At 42.6% G+C, this 23,843-nt stretch overlaps 1 protein-coding gene across 3 annotated transcripts in view; it reads right to left on the reverse strand.

Annotated features, from left to right (window-relative positions):
• Crebbp (CREB binding lysine acetyltransferase) overlaps nt 1-20,884 on the reverse strand; it is a 138,517-nt gene extending 117,633 nt beyond the window's left edge. The window contains exon 1 of one of the 3 annotated variants that reach the window (XM_004864767.4): nt 20,564-20,884. In XM_004864767.4, the coding sequence (XP_004864824.2) occupies nt 20,564-20,648 (85 nt within the window). In that variant the 5' untranslated portion in view covers nt 20,649-20,884. The remainder of the gene's footprint in view (nt 1-20,563) is intronic. The other 2 variants (XM_004864766.4, XM_087202974.1) reach the window with 2 other exon arrangements.
• Nucleotides 20,885-23,843: the final 2,959 nt, after the last annotated feature.

Genomic DNA, 23,843 nt, shown 5'->3' on the forward strand with positions numbered 1-23,843 from the left:
CATAAGAGAGGCTGAACAGGTCTGATGAGGAAGGATGTAAGGGTTTTAGGGTAGAGAAAGTCACAAGTAAGATAGCAAAGGATATTTCACTGCTAGTCAGGAAACCCAAACCTGCAGTCTACACACAGAGATCCTGTCCCGGTGATGACCACTTCTGAAGACCAAACAATGGTATCCCACATGAGTTGTGAGGTTAATACTTTACCATTGTCAGAAATCACTATTTCATTTTTTTCAACTTTTTATTAGTACATTTGTAGTACATAATGATTATATTCCTTATGGGGAGTGGTACATGTACATATCTTAATTCTTTTTTCTCCCCCCCCCCCCGCTCTTCCCCATCTCTTGGTCTCCTTTCCTTCTGCAAAAAATCTCTTTATTTCCTATTACGTATCTTTTATTTTGCTCTTGATTTATTCTCATTGAAGAGAAACTACATGATATTTAAGCATAAGAAATCACTATTTCATCTTAAAGAACAAACTACTAGCAGGTACTGGGGAGGAGAGACAGAGGCTTCTTATTTATAGAGTCAAATACCAGGATGACATGCACCCATGGCCCCAGTTATTTGGGAGGCTGAGGCAGGAGGATCACCTGAGCATAGAAATCCAAGGAAAGCCTGACCAACATAGCCAAGACTCCATCTCAAAACAACACCAGATAAGTGGCTAAATCACTTTGTCCAGCTAATAACATTTAAAAACAATGCTGTCTGAAAATTTCAAGGTGGGTGTGATAGTGCACACCTGTAATTCTATCGTTGAGGGAGGATAAAGCAGGAAAATCACAAATTCAAGTCCCATCTTGGCAACTTAGACAAACACTGTCTCAAAATGAAAATAAAAAAGACCTGGGGACATACCTCAGTGGCAGAGCACCCCTGGATTCGATCTCTAGTACCCCCAAACACACACAAAGTTTCAAACGCCATCAGTCAAACACATCATCTGGTCTTGAGAGCTTGTTTGGGGGTTCTAGCAGGACAGCACAGCTACTCATATACCCTTGACCAAGGAAGCAGTACTTCTTTTTTGGGGAAGGTCATCTTCATCAACCAAGCACACAGCTTCAAGAGGGATGAACAAGAAAATGGTGAGAGGAAGGGACACCTGCCTAGCCAGCCAGATCAGCCAAATCAACCCTGGCAATCAATGGGGTGACAGATATTGTAGCCAGATCCCTCTCATATCCAGTGAGACAGATTTTTTTTTTCCAAATGGGAAAAAGACCAAGAGATGGAGGGAGGGGGAAGGAGGGAAGGGGAAGGAGTTATAAAAATAATTAAGATGTGTTATGTAAATGTACCAACTCCCCACGATGAATGCAATCATTATACACTGCAAACACGTACTAATAAAAATGTAAGGGCCGGGGATTTAGCTCAGTGGTTCCGCCACCTGCCTCATAAGTGCAAGGTCCTGAGTTTGACCCCCGGTACCAAAAAGAATTTTTTTTTAATTTTAATCATCAGGTTTTCTAAAGTCTCCTCTTTTTTTGGTACCAGGGATCCAACTTGGGACCTTGCACTTGCAAGGCAGAGGCGGCACCACTGAGCTAATCCCCAGCTAAAGTCTCCTCTTTCTTTTTTTTTTTGGTACCAGGGATAGAACTTGGGTCCTTGTGCTTGCACAGCAGGCGGCGAAACCACTGAGCTAAATCCCCAGCCCCATCCTCTTTTCAATTTAAGACTTTATTTTTTCTTTAAATTGGAATTCAAATTCTCTCCACTGACAGAATTGGCTTTTCTATCAAAACATGGACAAACCATTTTATCATATTTTCTATAAGACAGAAGTACTAACTCTGGTACTCTACAGATATAATGAATGAGTTAAAGTTATACTATAAACTTCACATTAATCCATTAGGGTGTAAGTGCCACTAGGGCAAGGATGCTGTCTGTCCAGCTCACCACTGCCTACTCAATTCTCAGAACGCATGAACTACAGAGAAAACCATCAGTAACTGAGGAAACATACACAACATCAATTTTAATAAGTTGTGTGCCTAGTCAAAGATATAAAGTAGTACTGTTTTATTATTACATTCTGAAAACAAAACAAAATTCCTTAGAATGCTACATTGTTTTAGTAATTTTTCTCTTTATACCTCTTTATCTCCCAGGGGCCCATTCCAGGGTATTTAACTCTATTACTACTACACCTCAGCATTAATGAACCTTGATCCTAATATTAACACAAAAATTACATTTACAGTAAGAAATGGTAGTGCACCAAATAAGCTGTTTTTGTTTAAAGGAGTTTAGATACCGTTTCATTATGTACTCATATTTCTCTACTTCTAAGTCTGAAACTCTTCCCATGAATATTTTCTCTCCCTACCCAGTCCTTATTTCCCTCCAGCATTCCTAACTCCCTGTGAAAAAGGTCTACTTTCTTTAGAGGTTTTCAGAGATTATTAGGTTTTCTCTTGGCATTCTTTGTATTATAACTACTCAAACACTTCTCTAAAATCTTTCCAAAAAAGCTGAACACTTTTATTCAGTCAACTAACTTACAAAAGGAACTGCTAAATCACTCCTAGATACATGTGGTAATGCCTATGTTCATTAGCTTGATTTAGCCAATACACAATGTGCACATATTTCAAAATACCATGTTATATATAACATACAATTTTTGCCAATTAAAATTTGTTTTGACAAAATTGATCAAAAAACTGAATCTAACAAGGGCAAGACACGCTAAAAAGTTCACATCTCAAGACAGAAGGTAGATACTTTCAAAGGGTTCCTATTCTTAGATGACCTGCAGACCACTGTGAACTTTCCTGGCATATTTCTTGAGATATTACTAATGAGACACAAGATAAGAAGTGCCACTTGGTGCAGTGAGAAGAGTATCCAGCAAGTCTACGTTCAGATCGTAACTATACTACTGCCTTGCAGGTTCTTCCTCAATAAGAAAGAAAAAAGCACTGCAGCACCTGCCCCACAGGACGCTGGATGAAGGAACTCAATCACATAATGTGAATGTGGCACTCAGCATGCAGCCTGGGATACAATAAGAGCTCAATAAGTAAGTCATTATCATCAATGTCACAAGCTCATCTCCAAAGGCAACTGAGGAATGAATGGGACAATGCCTGACAAGGACCTGATACCCATGCCCAGCACAGGATACACACTCAAGGACCACCACTTACAGTTCTGCTAATATCCTCAGCCTTGATGAACCCTTGATGAACTCTGCCAATTCTAGCAGAATTAAAGCTTACTTGGCCTTGAAAATTCTTAGGGATTACACAGACACATAATGGAACAACTTTCCAACAATGGAAGGTGAAGTTACAAAAAAGAGAGTGAGAGAACTACTTTATTAGCATGAATGCCATTGTAAGTTTTATCTATGCAATTAATTTCTAAAAAAATCTGACTTTTTTCTTTTCACAATGACTATTAGGAAACAAAGCAAAATTTCTTCTAAAATCTTCTGTAATTCAGGCTTCTTTTATGCAGATATATCACTTCCTAATCAGTACAATACTTCATTTGGAACAGTGATCTGATATGAGCAAAAATTGCGCCACTCCTTGGAATCACTAATCTACTGGAGATTGGATCCCCTCTGCTAGGCACTTACTTGTTCCCTAGAACCACAATTTCTGCAGTAGGCACCAAGTCACTGCTCCAGACTGACTGGATTTGAGACTCGAATAAAAGTGTGCCTTCCAGAGGATTATAATCCAATTGAGAAAGACAACTCATAGAGACACCAAGTCACAAACAAATTGATAACATATGTATAATATTTTACAGTCAAGTAGAATAAGAAAGTGAACAAAATGAAGGGAATCCTTTGAATAAAGGCAAAGTCTGAGCAGAATTTGAAAGAAAGGGCACTGAGAAAAGAGGAAAGGAGGGTCCAAACAGGTGGAAATGGAAGACAGCAATTTAAGCAGCCACAAGCTGGTCATTTTCCTGAAGCGAGTTTCAAGAAAAATACCCTCCAAAATGTTAAGACTCCCTCAACAGATACATGGACTGGACAAAGTAGGAAGAACCCCACTAGAATGCTCTAATGAGCAATGGTTTTATTGGGGAAGATCATTATTAATGCCCAAATATTATTCATCATCCAAACTGGGCAACTTAGCAACTTAGTGAGAAACTCTGCCTCAGACTAAAACACTAAAAAAGGGCTGGAATGTAGATGCTGTGTGTGAAGGCCCTGGGTTCAATCCTCGTCCCCCCACCCCACCCCCGTGGGGGTGCACCTATGACAAGAATAAAACCCAAATCCTAGTTTATGGTATAAATGTAAAAATGTAAATGCTGTGTTGAGGGTTGTAAGACAATTCAATTTATCAAACCCAAATATATAGCTATATTCCAAATACTCATGTTACAGAAGGATCCATCAGGGTCACTTTTAGATGGAACCTGCCTAGGAAGGGTACTTACATATTTAAATTACATCAACTATACTGTTTGAATTGAAAGGAGGAAAACTAAGCTATGATATTAGATGAAACCCACTGAAATAAAACTACAAAATTTTAGGAACTATAATGTAAGTTGAAGGGAAATACCTGATTTATAAAAATGCACTTTGTACAATTTTCAAGAATTTGATTTGGAAAAAGTACATATAAATAACTCACTGTCAAAATTTTAGTATTTTTCATTCTCAAATGCACTTCCTGGCTACTTCACATTGGGCAATAGGAAACTCTGCTTCACTGAGTATCTTACAATCTACCTTCCACTTAAATAGCCCACGACAGACGGACTGAAAGTTCTTTGCCACACCGCACTCTAAGATATCTAAATCTGGAAATGCAGCCAGTTTCCCATTATCATCATATGAACTTAAAGGTCAACGGGGAGCTGGGCATGGTGGCACATACCTGTAATCTCAGCACTCCAGGAAGCTGAGGCAGGAAGATCTCAAGTTTGAGCCCAGCTTGGGCAACTCATAAAAGACCCTGTCTCAATAAACTGTGAGGATGTAGCACAGTGCAAAGGTCCTTGGGTTTAATCCCCAACACCACAGGAGGAAGAAGGGAGGTGGGAAGGAGAACGAGGAGGAAGAAGAAGTAGAAAAAGGAGAAGGGGCCGGGGATTTAGCTCAGTGGTTCCACCGCCTGCAAGCACAAGGACCCAAGTTCGATCCCCGGTACCAAAAAAAAAAAAAAAAGAAAATATATAAACATTCAGTGATGTTTACACTGAGCACAGGTTTGCCGCTTTTAAGATTTTAAGACTTCATGTTCCTTCTTTTTTCTGCTTTAATTGTTTGATATAATTTATCAGTTAAAATGTTTATGAGCCTGCTGTTGTCATATAGGTAGGTTTTCAAGCTAGGAATATACTTTCTTTAATAGGTGCTATTCAAATTTTATATTTCCTCCAGAGTTAGTTTCATTAATTTGTCTTCCAAGGTACTTCTTAGAAGTTGTCAAATTTATTTCAAAACAGATTTTTGAAATATGCTTTCTATATCCTTTTAAATTCTGTGAAATCTGTGGTAATGTCTCCTAGATCTTGATACTGTAATTTAAAAAATGTATAACTGATATTGTATGACAGGAAGAAAAGGTCTAAAGGTGCAGGGGAAGTGGGAGGGGTAGGGGAAAGGAAAAAAGGGAAAAGAAAAATATGAGAAAAGGAAAAAAATGGAAACAAAGTCTTTGCAAACAGGGAAGGGTGGAGGGGGTGAAGGGAGGGCGGCAAGGGAAGGGGAAAAAATAAGAACCAAGATACTCATGTAATGGTACAAGATCCCAATGATGAATGTAACCGTATTTTATACCAAAACGTACCAATAAACTTAATGGGAGAAAAAAGATTTTAAGACTTCAATATGTAAGCTTTAAGAGAAAATTTGATAAAATTGAAATTACAAATGCACATGCCTTTTAACCATTAATCTCATTTCTAGAAATCTGTTCTACAGACTTACTTGTACATGTAACTCCAGAGAACTATTTGTTAAAGCACTGTTTTTGAGAGGTCAAGACTGGAAATAACCTAAACATCCATCAGTGGTAGCAGATTAAATTAACTATGGCACATTTCATATAATGGAATACTAGGCAAGTGTAAAAAGGTAATACAAGTTCTCAGAGTACTGATAAGTAAATGTACACAGCTATAGGCACAGTATGCTAGCTCAGGAAGAAAATAGGCAGGAACGAGAGGGAGTAAGGAGACACCAGTATCTGCTTGAACAAACATCAACCCCGTAAGGGGCTATAGACTATTCCAGTGTGACCTGGGGGGAATGGGATGAAGGAGAAAGGAAGGCTTTCTACAGGATTTGTCCTCTAATTTTTGAGCCATGTGAGTTAATGCCTACTTTAAGTAGTAAAGGAAACTTTTTTTTAAAGACAAACTCCTCCTCTGGGGTGAACAGGACCAGATGATTAGCTTCAGCACCCAGTCATAACATCTGGAATGGCTCCAGGTGCTCCAGTTTCCAGCCAGAGTGTTTGTAGTTTGAGGATAAAATCTGAAATGGGTTCAATATTAGCTTAAAATATTTTTTGTGTTTACATACAGTTTAAAAGGCTGGAAAAGAAAAAAAACTTTAAAGATAGACTTTTATCTTCTAAAGGAATGTGACAATTTACACGTATTTAAAATAACAGTATGATAAATGCTGCTCAGGTCCAGAGAAATCTGACATCATCTCAAAATACTCAAAGAAACACTGGATGGCTCTCGGGTCTTGTAGCTTCCAGGACATCAATGAAAAACCTCTAATTAAACAAGACTGTTAAAAATGGAATTTATAGGGGCTGGGTATTTAACTCGGTGGTTCTGCTGCCTGCCTCACAAACCCAAGGTCCTGAGCTCTATCCCCAGTACCAAAAAAAGAAAAAAAAAAATGGAACTTATAGCTGGGTGCAATGGCACATGCCTAAAATCCCAGCTACTCAGGAAACTGAGGCAAGAGGATCACAACACAAGTTCAAGGCTAGGCTGGGCAATTTAGTAATACTCTGTCTCTAAATTAAAAACAAAAAAAACGTATAGAGGGCTGGGCAAACAGTTCAGTGAAAGAGCACCCCTGGATTCAATCCCCAGTACCACACATATGAAAAGGAGCTGTGAAAAAGGAAGTGCCAACTGGACAGCACAGTAAATCATAATCACATTTTCTCATTTCTGGATGGCAAATCAGGTAATTTGCACATTGTTCAAATAATTCTTATTAGAAGTCTAGGGCCAGGGATTTAGCTCAGTGGTTCCAATGCCTGCCTCACAAGCGCAAGGACCCAAGTTCAATCTCCAGTACCAAAAAAAAAAGAAAAAGGTTTTATGACAGAAATTACCCAAAACTCTGCTTGTCACAATTTAACAGATTCTCCTAACCACAAATACAAAAAAGTATGTTCTAAAACATGAACATATACATTAAAAATGGATGTTTGGATTTGGATTTGTTTTTAACTATTTTTCATTAGAAAAGTTTTCTTTCTTTAGTGCTGGAGATCGAACGCAGGATCTTGTGCAAGCTAGGCAAAGTACTCCACCACTGAACTACATCCCCAGCCCTGAATTCAGGTTTTTAAAAAAATCACATAAGAAAATATAAAATGAAAGGTAGATTCTCAAAATCCTTAGTGCCTTAATTCACTGAAAACAATTTCTAGAGATTTCCTTCTAGAAATATCTTAAACTGTACACATATTAGCATACATCTTTTACCCTTTAGAAAGGTCTAATTATCATCTTTTTCTCCAATTTGACTTTCTATTTAATGATTCTCAAAAGGTTCCTGCCCTCTGCAGTACCAATCTCTCTCCTGCCCCACTATCTGTAGTCAGAGGCCTCAACTACTCTTCAGATGGAGCCTCAGTAATTAAAACTTTTCTACGAGACTTTTGGGTCATCTGAGTGTTCAATAATCTCAAAATTAGTGGCTGGGTGCAGTAGTGCATGCCTGTAATCCCAGCACTCAGGAGGCTAAGGCTGGAGGATCACTGAGAGTTTGAGGTCACCCTGGGCTACAGCCTGGACTGCGTAACAAGATTCTGTTTCAAGAAACCAACAAAATAAAAACAACCCTCAAAATTAAATTAATGAAAATGTCTGGGGTTAATGCAAATGTTCTTAAAAGGCCTACAAAGGAAGAAACTAACTGATTTTTATTCTATCTGCTTATACAGGTTGTTAAGCTACAGATAACTTCTGTGCCAACTAATAAGGTTGGTATAATAAGGGCTTGTAGTTTTAAGAATCTTTCTCAGGAATTGAGAAATCATAAACAAAATGTTGCTGTGAACAGGCTGCACAAATACATCTTGTTAACAGTAACAATTAATTTTTTAAAACTTTAACTTCCTATTTATATAGTATAGTGAAAACTAAAGCACCTTGTGTTAAGTACAGCACCAAAACACTTTAACATTAAAATAACACTCAGAATAAAGCCTGTTTTTAAAAATTAATATTTCCAATATCTCTGATACACTTATCAGTCCAAAATGCACTCATAGTGAAACACACCATGAGCTACTTTGGGATAAAGAGCTTAGTACACAGAAGCTGCATTTGATTATCAATGCACACAGTACACCTAAGAAACAGCTGAGGCTGGCTACCTGTGTGGAGGGAAACAGGTGACTCCTTAAACTGATAGGAGGAAAGCTTTTCATTAAGTGTTCTTTGGGCCGGGGATTTAGCTCAGTGGTTCTGCTGCCTGCCTCGCAAGTGCAAGGTCCTGAGTTCGATCTCCGGTACCAAAAAAAAAAAAAAAAAGGGTTCTTTTCCCTTTTGGGGATTTTTAACATTATCTGTTCAAAAATTATTTAAAAAAATTTTTTTTGAGATAGGATCTACTATGTAGTTCAGGCCAGCCTTGAACTCACTATGTAGCCCAGGTTGACCTCAAATTTACAATCCTCCTGCCTCAGCCTTCTGAGTGGTGGCAAGGATCACAGGCATACCTATTATGCCCAGTGATTTTTTTATATATAAAAAAATTCTCCCCTTTTGAACAAGATATTCCTAACATTTTATTTTTTTTTATTTTTTAATTTTTTAAATTTTTTATTGGTACCAGGGATCGAACTCAGGTCCTCGCACTTGCGCAGCAGGCGGCGAAACCACTGAGCTAAATCCCTGGCCCTCCTAACATTTTAAATAATACCACTAGTTCCAATTCTTAAACTGCTTTCACAGGACCCTCCTCTTCCCTAAAGTGGGGTTATGGGAAGTAAAGGCAGTTGTCAACTCTGCAGATCTGAGCTTGGATGGAAAAATACACTTTGGAAAAAGCTGATCTAGATCTCTGGAAAACAAATCACAATAGCTTCCTCCAAATACTCTGAACACAGTCAGTTTTTAAAAAATTTTATATTGTTCTCTGCCCTAAAAGGAAGACTTGGGGCAGCCTGGTCTAACATTCAAGACTTTGGTGGCCTTACCTCACTTCCAGACGCCCAACCTATTTCCCCCTCTCACCTTGCAATGAGCTCCTGTGTCTGACAAGTCTCCCTGTCTACCTAGCCTGTACCATCCAGCTCTTTTTGGTCAGATGATGAGTTTGAATCATACTGGCATTGGCGAGGATTGGCGGATTACCTGGCCACACCACTCAACTCTGGTTCCATAAGGCAGGAGCAGCTTCTGCCACAACTGTTATCACCCTGGCCCAGCAGAATGTTCCACACACAAGCACTGAACTATTTGTTGAATAAAAGAATGAAGTGGAAGAGTTGAGAATGGAATCCAGCTCCCCCCACAGGACCACAGCATCAGTATTCACTCTCTCAGAATCAAGAGGAGGCTGCCTAAATTTTGGTGACTCAGTGAACACAAACCAAAAACAAAACTGATTTTGTAAAAACTGTTAAGATAATTCTGAGTTTATACAAAAATGCCTTCTAATATCTCCTCTTCATCCTCAGATTTCAGGCCTATGCCACAGTTCCCAGGAGGCTTCTAAAAAACCCTTCCAAGCAAGCTCAGCCCTTAATCCAGTACCCCACCATGCTCGGTACCTTCCGAGGTCACACCTGACTGCAGCTATCTGTCCAGAATCTCTTCGTAACACCACCCATGAAGGTAGAGTCTGCGCCTATCTAGATCCCCAGGTCCATACCACATTGGAACAAATACTTTCTGAGTGAAGAATCCTGAACAGAGTGACCTACATTATGAACATTTCTGAAATGTTTTCCATCTTTAAAAAGATGGTCCTTTTCAAGAAACTTTGTCCTTTAAGTATAAATATCTTCAAGAAGATTCTAGATAAATGAGAGAAAAAAATGTACTTAGGGCTGTTCTGTTCAATACAGTGGCCACTAGTCAAACCAGTCCACTTATTTATTACAATTCTTAAAATTTAAAATTTAGTTATGTATACTCACTTCACAGATGTCTCCAGTGGAGAAGCAGAACATGTCCACCATTACAGAAATACTTCTAAACAACAATGACCTAGAGATCATTAGCAATATCATCTCTCAAATAAGGGAAATGTCCAAAGCCTTTCTCCAGCTTTTGAGAAAGACTCCTTTTTCTTCACACATCACAGACTGATAAAGTCATCAGTAAGAGCTGAAACACTTCTTTTTCAGTCATTTGAATGGATCCCAAAGCTGGGTTCAATGAAACTCAGCTATAATCCTGCTACTTACCTGATGACTGAGGCAGGAAGACTGAAAGTTCAAGGCCAGCTGGGGCAACTGAGCATGACCCTGTCTCAAGGAGGGAAAATGCTTCCGAAGATTTTTCAAGGTAACTTCAATTGTGGGAAGCTCCTGCTCTTCAAATAAAACCTGATTCCCATAGTAACAGAGGAACTACCAAAGTGACACAGAAAACCTATCAATATTATATACCTTTGGTTTATTCTCAATCAGGGTTATTTAAGATGTAAGATCTAATATAAAGATACCCACAAATAAGGGGGAAATTTTGTTGTCCACCATGGGACAATTTTTATCAGTAAAAAAACAAAAATCAAGCTGGGCATGGTGGCACATGTGTATAATTCCAGAACTTGGGAGGCTGAGGCAGGAGGATCACAAGTTGGAACCCAGCTGGGGCAACTTACTGAGACCCTGGCTCAAAATAAAAAAATAAACAACAGCTGAGGATGTAGTTCAATGTCAAGGCTCTGGGTTCAATCTCCAGACTGAACAATCTGGAAAATACAAATCACCATACCTAAAATATCAGGGAGAGTAGAAAAACTGTAATTTTCATTGAATTTCCCACTGTAGAATCTACACTAAGAGGATATTAAGTCTCCCTGTACTTCTTTCAACCAATAAACCTGACCAAACTGGACAGTGATCTCAAGGCTATCCTTCCCCTAATTCTGCTTTCTAAAAAAGGAGACAGACATTTTTACAATTTCTCTGTGCTCGTCTTTCCTTTTACTCTAAGTCCTAACCAAACCAATCCTTGTTCTGAAACAATAACCAGAAAAACAGTTCCATTTAATTCAGAATTCAATTTCCCAATAAAGAACAGGTAAAATGCAAACACAGACAGAGTTAAGGGAGTCAAACTATTACTCATTTTGTACAATTCCCAAATCTTAGGTCTTAATTCATTTTTTTTACAAACGAAACCAAAACTGCACCAGACATGGAACTGGAAGCAAAACAGGTTGGAGCAGCAGCTTCTCCTTTACTGCCACAGAAAAGCTTCCATGAGTCCAATTCTGAGTCAAGCCCTTACCTACATCATCCTAATCCTCACTGGCTGAGAGGTAGGTGAAGCCTGTATATTTTCCCCACATAATTAATAATAATGGCTACCTCAACGAGCTATATACCAGGCACCAAAATACCCAATGCACACAAAGCTTATCAAAGTGGACAGTAGAGAACAGTAGGGGGAAAGTCCCTTTTAAAGATATCTTCCCCCTTCTCTCCTCCCTCCCCCCCATCCACACATGTATACAGGTACCCCTCTGCCTGCCAAAGCTCCAATGTGAAACCCCTGGTCCCAGTCAGAGGGACAGAGATGGGAGCTGTGCTTCTGAGTCAACTCTGAGCTAAAGCCAGGGCTCTCTTCTGAGTACCACACTGCCTGCTTCCAGTATAAAAAGCTCTGACATTTCCTTCAAGTCTGAGTCACGCTTAGATGGTTCTACTTTTAATCAGGTGACAAATACTCAAAATATTTTAATCCAACAGAATTGGGTCAAGCTCTTATAGTCCACAACTGTCAAAGCAAACCCTAATTATTTGACAGATTTCCGTAACTCGTGTTATCCTTCCGTTTGTAATCAAAGACCAATAGTTCCACAGGCTATTATAAAGAGCAGCTTGTTTTTCCTGCTATTTCACTGGAAACTCTTAACTGTAAGTTAAAACATGTGTAAGTGTTGCAGTTTTGATAAGAAAACTGCAAACAAGATGGAGAAGTTTTTGCATTATAGAATTTTCACTGCAACAGAATTGTACAACTCCATTAAACTGCTCATTTTCTGTGCTTATTATAGATTTAGGTTCAAATGGTTGATTTAGGTGCAGCTTTAAGAAATATCTATTGCGGCCGGGGATTTAGCTTAGTGGTTTTGCTGCTTGCTATGCAAGCACAAGGACCTGAGTTTGATCCCCAATACCAAAAAAAAAAAAAAAAAGAAAATCTATTGCATACACTAAGGTACAGGTATATTAGAAAGAATGGTACATTAAGAGATTTTCAAAGAGTAGCAGATGGACACCTACAGCTGGGAGAGGCAAATCAAATCTACTCAAGACAAGAGTATTCACCATTAGGTTTTATAGTTCTTAGGGATGTTTCAACTAAATGTTCTTTTGATAAATGGAAACAAAACACAGGGGAAATGTCACATGGGATGATATCCAAGTTATTCTTAAGGGTAAGTTTAAAAATGAATTCAGTTTCGGCGCCTGCTGCACAAGCGCAAGGACCCGAGTTCGAACTCCGGTACCAAAAATAAATAAATAAATAAATAAATAAAATAAAAATGAATTCAATTTTTAGACACAGAGCTCAAAAATAGCCTTGCTTCCTAAATTTAGAACAAAAAACACCAGTGTCCGTTTTTCAGCAAGTTAATTCTCTATATTACCTAACAAATTTTAAAAGGATGGCAGTACTGTGCTCGCTTCAGCAGCACGTATACTAAAAGGGAGGCAGTACTTTGCTTTTTCCATGTCATCTACTACCTCTTCTATCTATAAGAGCCCTCACTCAGAACCCTTCAAGAAGGTCTAAGCTCAATGGCCAGGCTGACCTCTCTCCTGTGGCCTTCTAATAGCACTCCCTAGGCAAAGCAGAATATGTAAAGTAAGAGCTTAGTACCTATTGGGTACTGGAGCAAGGGCTCATGTTTCTCAATCAAGGTGAGAATTTTCCTGAAAATTGAGCTTAAGGCTGAACACAGATCAGCTCTCCAGTTAAAGTAGGATCTGTGGACAGGCTACACCAGAAAGGCCTCAGAGTGAGCTGAACAGAGCTCAGGGCACATGTGCTGAAACCAGAGGCTTACCCAGGAGTGTAAGGGCTTCCGAGAGACCACCTGGGACAGACAGAAGAGAACTTAGATAAGAGCCATGGCCTGCAGTGACATCCAAAGAAGTGAAGTTGTCACAGCCAAGATGCTGTTCCCAACACAGAAGGCCATGAAAACAAGCAGGCTTCCCCAGCTGCCTGGCTGAACTCAGCCACAGTTTTTTAACGAGGGAGGTGGCAGAGCAGGGAGAGCCACCAAACTACTCAGCCCAAGACCCCTCAACCCCTACCAGTCACAGTCTATCTCAGATGCAGCCCCAACCTGTGCATCTAGTCTTGGGCTTCTATACTCACAGACATTCAGGAAATAGCAAGGAATTAATGCAGCCCTCTTCTAAATGCCCTTTTTGACGTGGGCATTTTCCCACTTGATTGCATTTTTGTATTCTTTCTCAAGTTTACTCTCTAAGTCTTGTTAACACAGTTCTAAGCTACTGAAAGGCACCCACCAGAATCCTCTGTACACCGCTAATGCCTAAAGGACATCTTAAATTGATTTACAGTATATACTGTAAGGAACAGGAGCACGTACCTGTTTGCTGCTTAGTCCATATAAAATATGCTTCAAAATTATCAAGAATTTTCACAATACATGACACAACTTACATTTTTGTTATTTTAAAACTGCATGGCAATTGTATTCCTATTTTTAAAAATACAACTGAAAATGGAGGCAAGATCAATAGTATTTACTACAAAATTCTTGGCAATGTTTTTGGTGAGGGGCTATACAAAAACAGCTAAGTCTATACACAGGTCTCAAATGAACACACACACATGGCTACTGTCATTTCCAGAACCATCAACAAACAGTTCAATCAGACTAGCACTCCCAAAAAGTCCTACAAGGATAGGGCACACCCACTTTCCCTGGTAACTACCATGCCTGCTCTCTCCATCACTAGCCATTTGCTTCCAACCATGCACTTTCCAGACAGCACCTCAGTCTACCCTCAGAGGGCATTTGTTTGTTTGTTTTTGGTACTGGGGATCAAACTGAGGACCTTGCGCTTGCAAGGCAGCAGATGCCCTTTGATACAGGAATCTTTACTGTCTCCATTTTCAGGTAAGGAAACAGGCTCAGAGAGCCAAACATGATCCAGCCCAAGCACTCCTAGGCCAGCCACGCTGGCCACTCAGTAAGAGCACCAGGTACAGAACTCAGGATTAAGGCAACAAAGGACAGACCCAAAGAGTGATGGCACTAGCCTAAAAGTCTAAGGAGAAAACTATGAGAACTCTAAAGAACAAAAACTGCGTATTCTTTCACTCACTGCCTCAAATATTTCCTTAGAGCCTACTGTGCTAGGCACTATGCCCAGCACAGGAAGGAAGCTATGAGAAAGCTCTAAGGACTCTGACAAAGTTGCTCATTATCTAGTTTCATGAAGAAGGGACAATAAGGACTGGAGGTGACAAAGGAGTGAGAATAAGAATGTTGTCTGGGGTCACCGGGACAGCAAAAAACAAAACAGTCAGCAAAAGAACTTAAAACTCTCTTTATGAAGTTACCTGGGTTTCTGTTAAACTTACCTGATTTAAATAAAGTACATAAAACTTACAGAAAAATAAGAGAGAGGCTCCTACTATGCTCCAAAGTGTTCATCTTTCACCACCACCACCACCCCCAACTCTTATCGAAGTTCAGACCAGCACCCAGTAGAAGCTCAAAAAAGTTGTGCTGTTGCTGATGTGCCCAACCTGGAGCAGCCAGGGCTGCTCCCAAATGGGTGCTCAGAGCATAAGTGCCTTGTCACATCAGGGTCATCAAGCTGCGCCCATTGGGCCAAATCCCCTGAATTCTAGTTTTTCTAAAAGTTTAGTGGTCGTAGTCACGCCCATTTATTTATATATTACCTGTGGCTGCCTTCTTGACAAAATGGCAGTGTAGTGTTAAAACAAGACCACATGGGGCTCACAAAGCTGAAAATATGTACTATCTGCCCTTTTTGGTCAAAGTTTGCTGATCTACATATTACACCAAAAGAGTTTTAGTGCTGACAAAGTTTGGGAATGCTGCAAACTCCAGAGCTTCTCTCCAGGACTCAAAAGAATCACCAGCGCAAACAGGCTCTGAGAAATGTGCACTAAAAACCCTTCGCCAGAACCAATTTCATTTGAATACAATGCCTTTTTTTTTGAGGCAGGGTCTCCCTTTGTATTTCAGGCTAGCCATGAACTCACAATGTAGCCCAGGCTGGCCGTGAACTCTCGGTGATCTTCCTGCCTCAGCCTTGAGAGTGTTGGGATTACAGGCATGCACCACCACGCCCAGCCACAATGCTTTTTTTTGAGAAACACCTTTTAAAATGCCCTCTAATTTTTTGGAATACACTCCAAGCATCTGTTTAAAATAAAGAGGTAGTGTCCTTACTAATGTGATCCCAAGAACTAAGTGGCAAACTTTGCTAATGTTTACAAATTCACAATAAGATACATTTCATCATAAGGCATACTTCCACCAAACCACTTAAAACTCTTGTTTTCAAGCACAGTAAGTAAACATACAAAGTCCGCACTTAAGGAACACCCAGGCAAAGCCATACTTTTTTTTTTTTTTTTGAGACAAGCTCTCACTATGTAGTCCAGGCTGGCCTCAAACTAGAGGTGATCCTCCTGGCTCAGCCTCAAGAGTGCTGGGATTATAGGCATGTACCACCACACCTAGCAATTCTGAATTCTTGAATATAACTGAAAATAAAGGTGGGTGTGGTGGTGCATGCCAGTAATCCCAACACTCACAAGGCTGAGGCAGGGGGCTACTTAGTGAGTTCAAGGCCAATCTGAACTACACAGTGAAATCCTATCTCAAAAAAAAGAATTGAGAATCAAATCCAAATGTTAAACAAAGAGTGATTCTTAATCTTTTGATCCACCTTTAAGGTACCCTTGAATTGATTCATACCACCATCATTCCTAAAGAGGCCTCAGTGGAGCTGCATTCTCCCCTTTTCCAATTATTCCAAGTCCACACTCTGATAGCAAGGCAAAGTCATGAAAAGTCCTAGCTCTAAAAGTATCATAAAAACCTTTTACTTCCTTGGGCCAGGGATTTAGCTCAGTGGTTCCACCGCCTGCCTCGCAAGCTAAGGACCAGAGTTCAATTCCCCCCCCCCCGCCCCCCAAAAAACCTTTTACTTCCTAATTAGCAAAGATTAGTGAAAAAGACAATAATCTGACAGTTTCTCAATTATCCCTTGTCCAGTAAACAGGAACATGAGCCCATACAATTTAGACAGGTAATACCAGTAGCAGAGGGAAAAAGGGGTCCCGCCCCACCTCAAACTAGGAAGAACACATCCTGCTTCCCCCTAACTTTCCCTACAGGGCTTCAAGTTACTTGCTGAAGTGATGCTTCTGAACTTATCAAGTATCCCAGTCTCTTGGGCCTGTGATTCAAACAAATTCAATGTTCACTGATGCAGACTTACAAAATAAATATACAGAACTCTTTAACCATCTAGGTTTGGTTCAGGTTTTGACCCCTTCTGTTGCTTTGAGCAGATCATTTCTCTCTGAAGTCAGGTTTCTCACCTAGAAAACAGCAGTAATAATGTCTTCTCTTCCCACCCTGTGTATGGTATGATCACACCGAGATGATAAAGAGAAAAGCTCTCAGATCTAGAAAATACTGTGCACATGTAACACAGATTATTTGGTAGCAAAGATACATTTGTTAGTAATCATATTCAGAAGCTTTCTTTAAACATATTCTATTGCATTTAAAGGTACTAGTGGGGCTGGGGATTTAGTTCAGTGGTTCCACTGCCTGCCTCATAAGCGCAAGGTCCTGAGTTCGATCACCAGTACCAAAAAATAAAATAAAATAAAATAAAATAAAATAAAATAAAATAAAATAAAATAAAATAAAATACAGGTACTCATTGCACTGGGGTGCAACATAGTCCCAGCTACTCGGGAGGCTGAGGCAGGATTCTTGTTTGAGCCCAAAGCCAGCCTGGGCAACATAGCAAGACTCTTGAGTTAACTTTTTTTTTTTTGGTACTGGGCATTGAACTCAGGTCCTTGCGCTTGCACAGCAGGCGGAGAAAACCGCTGAGCTAAATCCCCGGCTGAGTTAACTTTTTTTTAAAGGCATTCATAATATAAAATGTAATCCCATCTGCTTAAGGCCACTTATATACAGCACAGGATGAAACCTACCTAGGTTCAAAACTCAGAAAGCAAATTTAGAATCCTTTGAAATAGTCTATTTGTCGGGTACAGATTTTGCCATAATAAAGTTAACCAAAAAAAGGGTACTACTTGCCTGGATATTTATTTTTCCTACATTGTTCCACCATGAATCCCTCCTGTTCAGATGACAGTAGTATGCTTTTAACTTGGACATATTAAATGATAATAATTCCAAAACATACTACCAACTATATACTGTACTGGTAACACAAAGTTCCCACTTACAAAGGGTACAAGAAAAGACTACATTTGGGATAAAGTAGTACTTATGACTTCAATACAAAACAACAAAAACTACTCCAACATCTGATATGATCAAATTCCATCACTCTACAGTTGCTGTGTTTTTAGTGGGGTGACAAGTCTTTTGCTATCCTTCTTTGAGGCGTATTCCCTCTTTCTGCTATTCTCCCCCAGTCTTCAGTCTGTCACTAATGGCAATGGTATTTATCACTCAGCTGCTGCCTGGCCCTACTGGAGCGCTCTGCAGGCAGCACTATGGCTGTTAACCCCAACATGAGGGGCACTCTCTTCTGGGGCCACTACCACTCCCACTCCCATACACACATCTAAGGGTCACTGGTGGCTTCACAGGCTGTCCCCACAGATGCGTCCTCATCACAGTAGTCCATGATGCTCCTGTTTCTCAGGAACACCAAGCCCCCCTCTCTTAACACCTCAGCTCTTCCCAGGCACAGAGCTCCCCTTCCTTAAATTTGATCATGTGAGACACACACCTGGTTCAATTTTCTCTGGAAGCCTGAAACACTAAAAAAAATGAGTCACTTAAGAAAGTTATTCTTAGGTCTCTCTGTTCCACCTAACCAAATGCCTTTACTCTTCTTAATGTGTTTAATACTTTAGTCATTTGCTTAACTTACATCTCTATCCATCTCGTTACCAGAGGTCTTAGGCCAGACTCCAGACAAGGTTTCCCCTTGTTTAATGTGTTACATAATGATCCCTTCCTCAGTGGACCACACCAGTACACCCTTTCATGATAATGTGATGGTGGTTTCCACATAACCAAGGAATCAAACATGATCCTCACTTTATTCTTTAGATTTATTTATTTTTTTTTTTAGGTACCGGGGATGGAACTTGGGTCCTTGTCTTGCGCAGCAGGTGGCGAAACCACTGTGCTAAATCCCTGGCCCCACTCTTTAGATTTTTAAATAAAAGAACAGGTACTCTTTGTTCTTCATATGCAAAGAGTAAAAGTGCCCTTAATGCCTTTCAACAGTCAAAACTGGAAAGCAGACAGGAAAAGTGGTTAAATCCTTTCTGATAAGCTCTGTTGCGATTAGCAGCAAATTAAGTAACTGACTATCCAGTAACAGAAACTATCCAAAAAGGCCACCCTATGGGTTCCATCTTGGAAACAGCTGGACATTTACATACAGTAATACAAGCTTATGTTGTCCCCTTTTCAAGACAAAATCTACAATAACTTCATTTAATAACAGCAAAGCTGCAAAGCCATTCACGTTTACCCATTTCGTACAACAAGCTTCAAAGATGAACTTGCCTGGCATTATGTACATTTCATACAATTAGACTTTCCTTTTCACTCAAACATGGCAAGACTAATGGAGCAATGGCGAGTTGTTCTGCAGAACATTTAACCTATTGTTTCTACATTTCTCAAGTAAGTTGATTTTAAGATTAATGTCAAACTCAACTTTTTATCAATTAAGAAAAAAAGCATTACTGGCGACTTTTCTATGAGAATCATTTACTCCTTCCCACCGTTGAGTAAATTTTAATTCAACTATACAAGAATATCCATAACACTAATTTTTTAAAAATTCATTTCTACATTAATATTACAAACTGCTTTTCATAACTGGATTCCAGGAATTGTACTCAAACTGAAGCCACAAAATTCAAATTCTGTTTCGACAGTAGATATAGATTTTTAATACACTAGTGGTCAGTCACAGAAATAGTTTCAAGTTGAACAACTGTGTCTAGCACAAATTTGAAGGCAGCAATGTAATTCAATTTGGACCCATTCATGAGAAACTGACTTTCAGATGCTACCACCACAAAGACTGTACTGGAGAAACACTAGCTGCGCTGAGACGGCAATGTTCAGCAGCGGCAGCACACAAGCTGTACTGTAAAGGAGAACTTAAAAGAGGAAATCCAACTAGTTGGTAATGTTATCGTGAATCAGCTCTGAAGAACACCTAATTACTGAATGAACAGCAAACTCTTGGACATCCGATAGAATTATCAAAAAAGTTTCCAGAGAAGTCGTTTTAATGGGGGGGGGGGGGATTTAGTCAGTATCCTGGTAATTTTTTTGAAAAACTGGAATCCCTACATTCCTTAACATAGTTTTTTTTTGTACAAGCAACATAAGCTCACAGAGACTGGAGCCCACATGGACTTAAAAATTTGCTATCTAACTTTCTTTTAAAGTTACATATGTTAATGAAACACACCACAGCAACTTCGATGACATCTTGCTAACGAAGTTCGTAGTTCTGGAAAAAGAATGACTAGGTCCCCCCCCCAAAAAGTTTTCAAAATAACTGCTAAGCGTTTTTCCAAGGAACACATTCCAAGAAACTTCCCAATCACAACTCACAAGGCAGTGGCTGCCGAGTATCCTCCGGCTGCAGCGCTGTGAAGTTACGAGCTCCACCGCAATTTCTCCCGCTTAGCCCTAAGGTCCCCTCCGCTGTCATCCTCTAAAACGGCTGCATCCCCACTTCACTTTCCCACCTTGGAATGCCCAGGCTCACCACGAGCAGGGCCGGTCCCCGCCGGAGAGGCGCAGAAGACCGGGCACCCCAATCGCAGCCTCGCGCAACTCTGCCGCGGAGACCCCCGCCCGCCCCCCGCCGCCAACACTGACAGCGCGCCGGGTCCCCGCCTCACCTGTGCTGTCATTCGCCGAGAAGCCAGGCGAGCTGAGTTTGGCTCGTTTGGGGTTGGGCGGTCCGTCCAGCAAGTTCTCGGCCATCTTCACCTGCTCGCGGAAATAGCCCCGGGCACGGGCGGGGGTCTGGCCAGCGGCAGGAGCGAGCAAACGAGCGAGCGCAGGATGAGCAGGAGCGCGGGCCCAGACGAGGCGCAGGCCGGGTGGGGGAGGCGGCGGGCAAATCTCAGCCTCAGCAACAGCGCCCCGCAGCGCTCACTGCCCGCCCCCGGCGGCCGCCGCCGCCGCCGCCGGCCGCGGCCCCCTCATCCCCTGCCTGCCTCCCGAGTGCGACACTCCGCGGCGGGGGCACCCCAGCGGCCTGGCCGCCCCCCAGGGCCCGGCTGGCAGCGACGGCGCCCGGCCCGGCGGCTCAGGCGGCGCCCGGGAACATGGTGCCGCGCCGCCGCCGCCGCCCCCCCCCCGCGCCCCACTTAATGAATTCGCTCGCGGCCCGAAGACCAGGGGGGCTCCGAGCTCCGCAGAATGCCCGCGGCTCGCGGCCGCCGTAAGGAAAAACAATGCGCCAAGCGGGGCCGCCGCCGCGCCGCGACCCCCCCACCCCGTGCCGCCGCCGCCGCCGCCGCCGCCGCCGGCCGCCGCCGCCGCCGCCGCCGGGCTCCGGGAGGCCAAGCCGAGAGGCGAGCGGGGCCTCCGGGGCGGGCGCCGAGGGCCGGGCGGAGCGGGCCGGCCGGGCGGAGCAGGGTGCGCGGGTGGTTGTGTGGCCCGGGACCGGCGGGGCCGAGTAGATCGCGCTCGAAGCCCCGGTCGGGTCCGCGACAAGATGGCGGCTGTTGATTCCTCAATTAAAAAAAAAGAAAGTTTTTTTTCTTCTCTTTCCAGAGCCTGAACGGGGAGGGGGAGGGGGCGGGGCACGCCGGTGCGTCACCCCCCCGGGCGTCACCACGCACGGCCCCCGCCCCGCCCCCTCCACCTGCGCCGGCCGCGGCGGAAAGAGCCGAACGCGCTCGGGCGGAAGGGCCGAAGGCGCGGCGACAGTGCGGGGAGCAGCGGGCGGCCGCGTTGGGGCCGGGCCTGGAGGACGCCAGGTCTCTGCGTTAGCCGCCACTTTTGTTCTGACTGCGATCGGGGATACGGGGTGCGCCAGGAGGGCTGCTTGGCCACGGGCAGGACCTCCAGGAGCGGAGTTGGCGCCTGCTGGGACCACTCTGCCGCGTCCAAGCCTCCCGTGTCTCTGCCCGCGACCCTCCCCAGTGACATCAAATGGGTAGCCAGGGCAGACTTCCAGCCAGCCTGTGCTACTTCCTCTCGCCTCATACCAGTAAAGTGGGGTGTCGTGTGCAAGTTACAGACCGCTCTCGGGTCAGCCGACGAGCGTTGCAGATGGGGAACCTGAGGCAGAGGGGGCCCGAGCAACTTGTCCAAGGTCACCAAAGGAGAAAGTGACAAGGAGGGATTCGGGCACACCCCTCCCCACCCCAAATGAAGTGAGGAGAACGAAATTCCCCAGTGCATCGGTTCCCAACCCCGAGGTAACAGGGCCCAGGCCCCACACTGTTGCCTTACAGGTGGAGGGTGGTGAGTGCTGCCTCCGGAGGGCAAGAAAGGCCCTAGAAGCAGGCGTGCTCCCCGCCCCGACAACCACCTGATCCCTTGCAGGTGCCCAGATAGATGTGGGGCCTCGGGAGGCGGGCACTCTTGGCCACTGCTGCGGGACACGCCCACAAACACTAAGGTGTTCTCAGTTCCTATCTGCCGCTCAAAACCTACCAACTTCAGCCCGAAGTCCTTATCTTTAAATTCTCACCAGCACCCGTGTTTTCTAAGTCTGAAACCTATAAGGCGGGCTGTTCCCTACCTCCTCGCCCAGGATGCAGCCTGCCTTCCCTCGTATTTGCCTGGGGAGACGGGTCCTTCCAAACTCCCAGGCCTGGTGCAGACCCTCATCTTCCCGCGGCTCCGTTGGGAACTTCTCACTTAATCCTTCCTTGAGTTTCATGTTCCTCCCCACGTAGCACCAGAGTTAGCTTCCTGGAAAAGAAGGGATCCTATTAAAAACAAATACCTGCTATACAATGGAGGAAGGACACTAAAATCATATATGAAGTCTGCTTTTAAAACATATACATTGTATATATAAAATACATATGTACACGCATAGATAGTGATTGTCTTCCTGATGTCAAGATTGATTTTCCTACTTTTTTCCACTTCCACTGTTCAAAATTTGTGTAGCTTACTGGTCTTGTCCCTTCCACTTTCCATCCCTCATCAACATCAACATCCCTCACCCACTCAGTCACTAGGTATTATCACTCAGGACAGTCTATATGTTTGTAAGTGCCTTTCTCAGTGCTGACAACACATGTCCCTGGCAAACCCTAACTTATCCTCCAAAACCCACTTCAAATGTCACCTACTGTAGGAAGCCTCCCTAACCCACCTTAGGTCCCTGACATCACTTCTGGCCAAACTCTGAGAGGTCGCATAACACACCATTGATTTTTTGTTCTGTTTTTTTGTACCGGGGATCGAACTTGGGACCTTGTACTTGTGAGGCAGGTCGTGGCACCACTGAGCTAAATTCCTGGCCCTACACCATTTTTTTTTAATTCAGTCCATTCATGTTTTTATTCATCAAATATCTCTTGAGAATCTCCTGAGACATTGCCACTGTGCTAATGCCCAGGATGGAGCATAAAAGAATCCCTATGCACTGTATTCCAGGAGTTAAAGTAGCAAGCCCTGGAAATCATATACAGAACTTTTAAGAAGTCACTGGGTGTAGATTATATGCCTATAAGCCCAGCTACTTGGGAGAGTGAGGGAGGTGGGTCATAAATTTGAGGTCACCCTGGGCAATTTAGTGAAATCTCATCTGAAAAGAAAAAGCCAGAATATTTAAAAAGCCAGTCTGTACAAGAAAGGCAGGAAGTGTATGGAGTCACAGAATGACACAGTGCCAGCAACATCCTGTGTCTGAACCTGCCGCCAGTACCCATCTCAGCATGGGCCTAGGAACTCTGTGAGGGCAAGGGCAGTCTTAGCCATAGTGTGGTGCCCAGTTGAAAGAGGTTTGTAAATGTGATGAATGAAGGAATGATAAAGTGTCAAGTCTGGAAGTCCTGGAGGCCTGAAGGCCAAAGAGAAGGGTGGGCCCAGCCTGAGGGATGGTAGGCCACTCCCTCATGAAATGGACAAGGGGTCTGGCCACCTTAGCCTGCATCGGAGGCAGTCAGAGACACCTCAAAGCCCCAGAACCCCTTGGTAAATGATTTA

The sequence above is a fragment of the Heterocephalus glaber genome, unplaced genomic scaffold (assembly GCF_053883595.1).
Source record: "Heterocephalus glaber isolate CG9 unplaced genomic scaffold, H.glaber_assembly_v1.0 deba00001781, whole genome shotgun sequence".
Lineage (NCBI taxonomy): Eukaryota > Metazoa > Chordata > Mammalia > Rodentia > Bathyergidae > Heterocephalus > Heterocephalus glaber.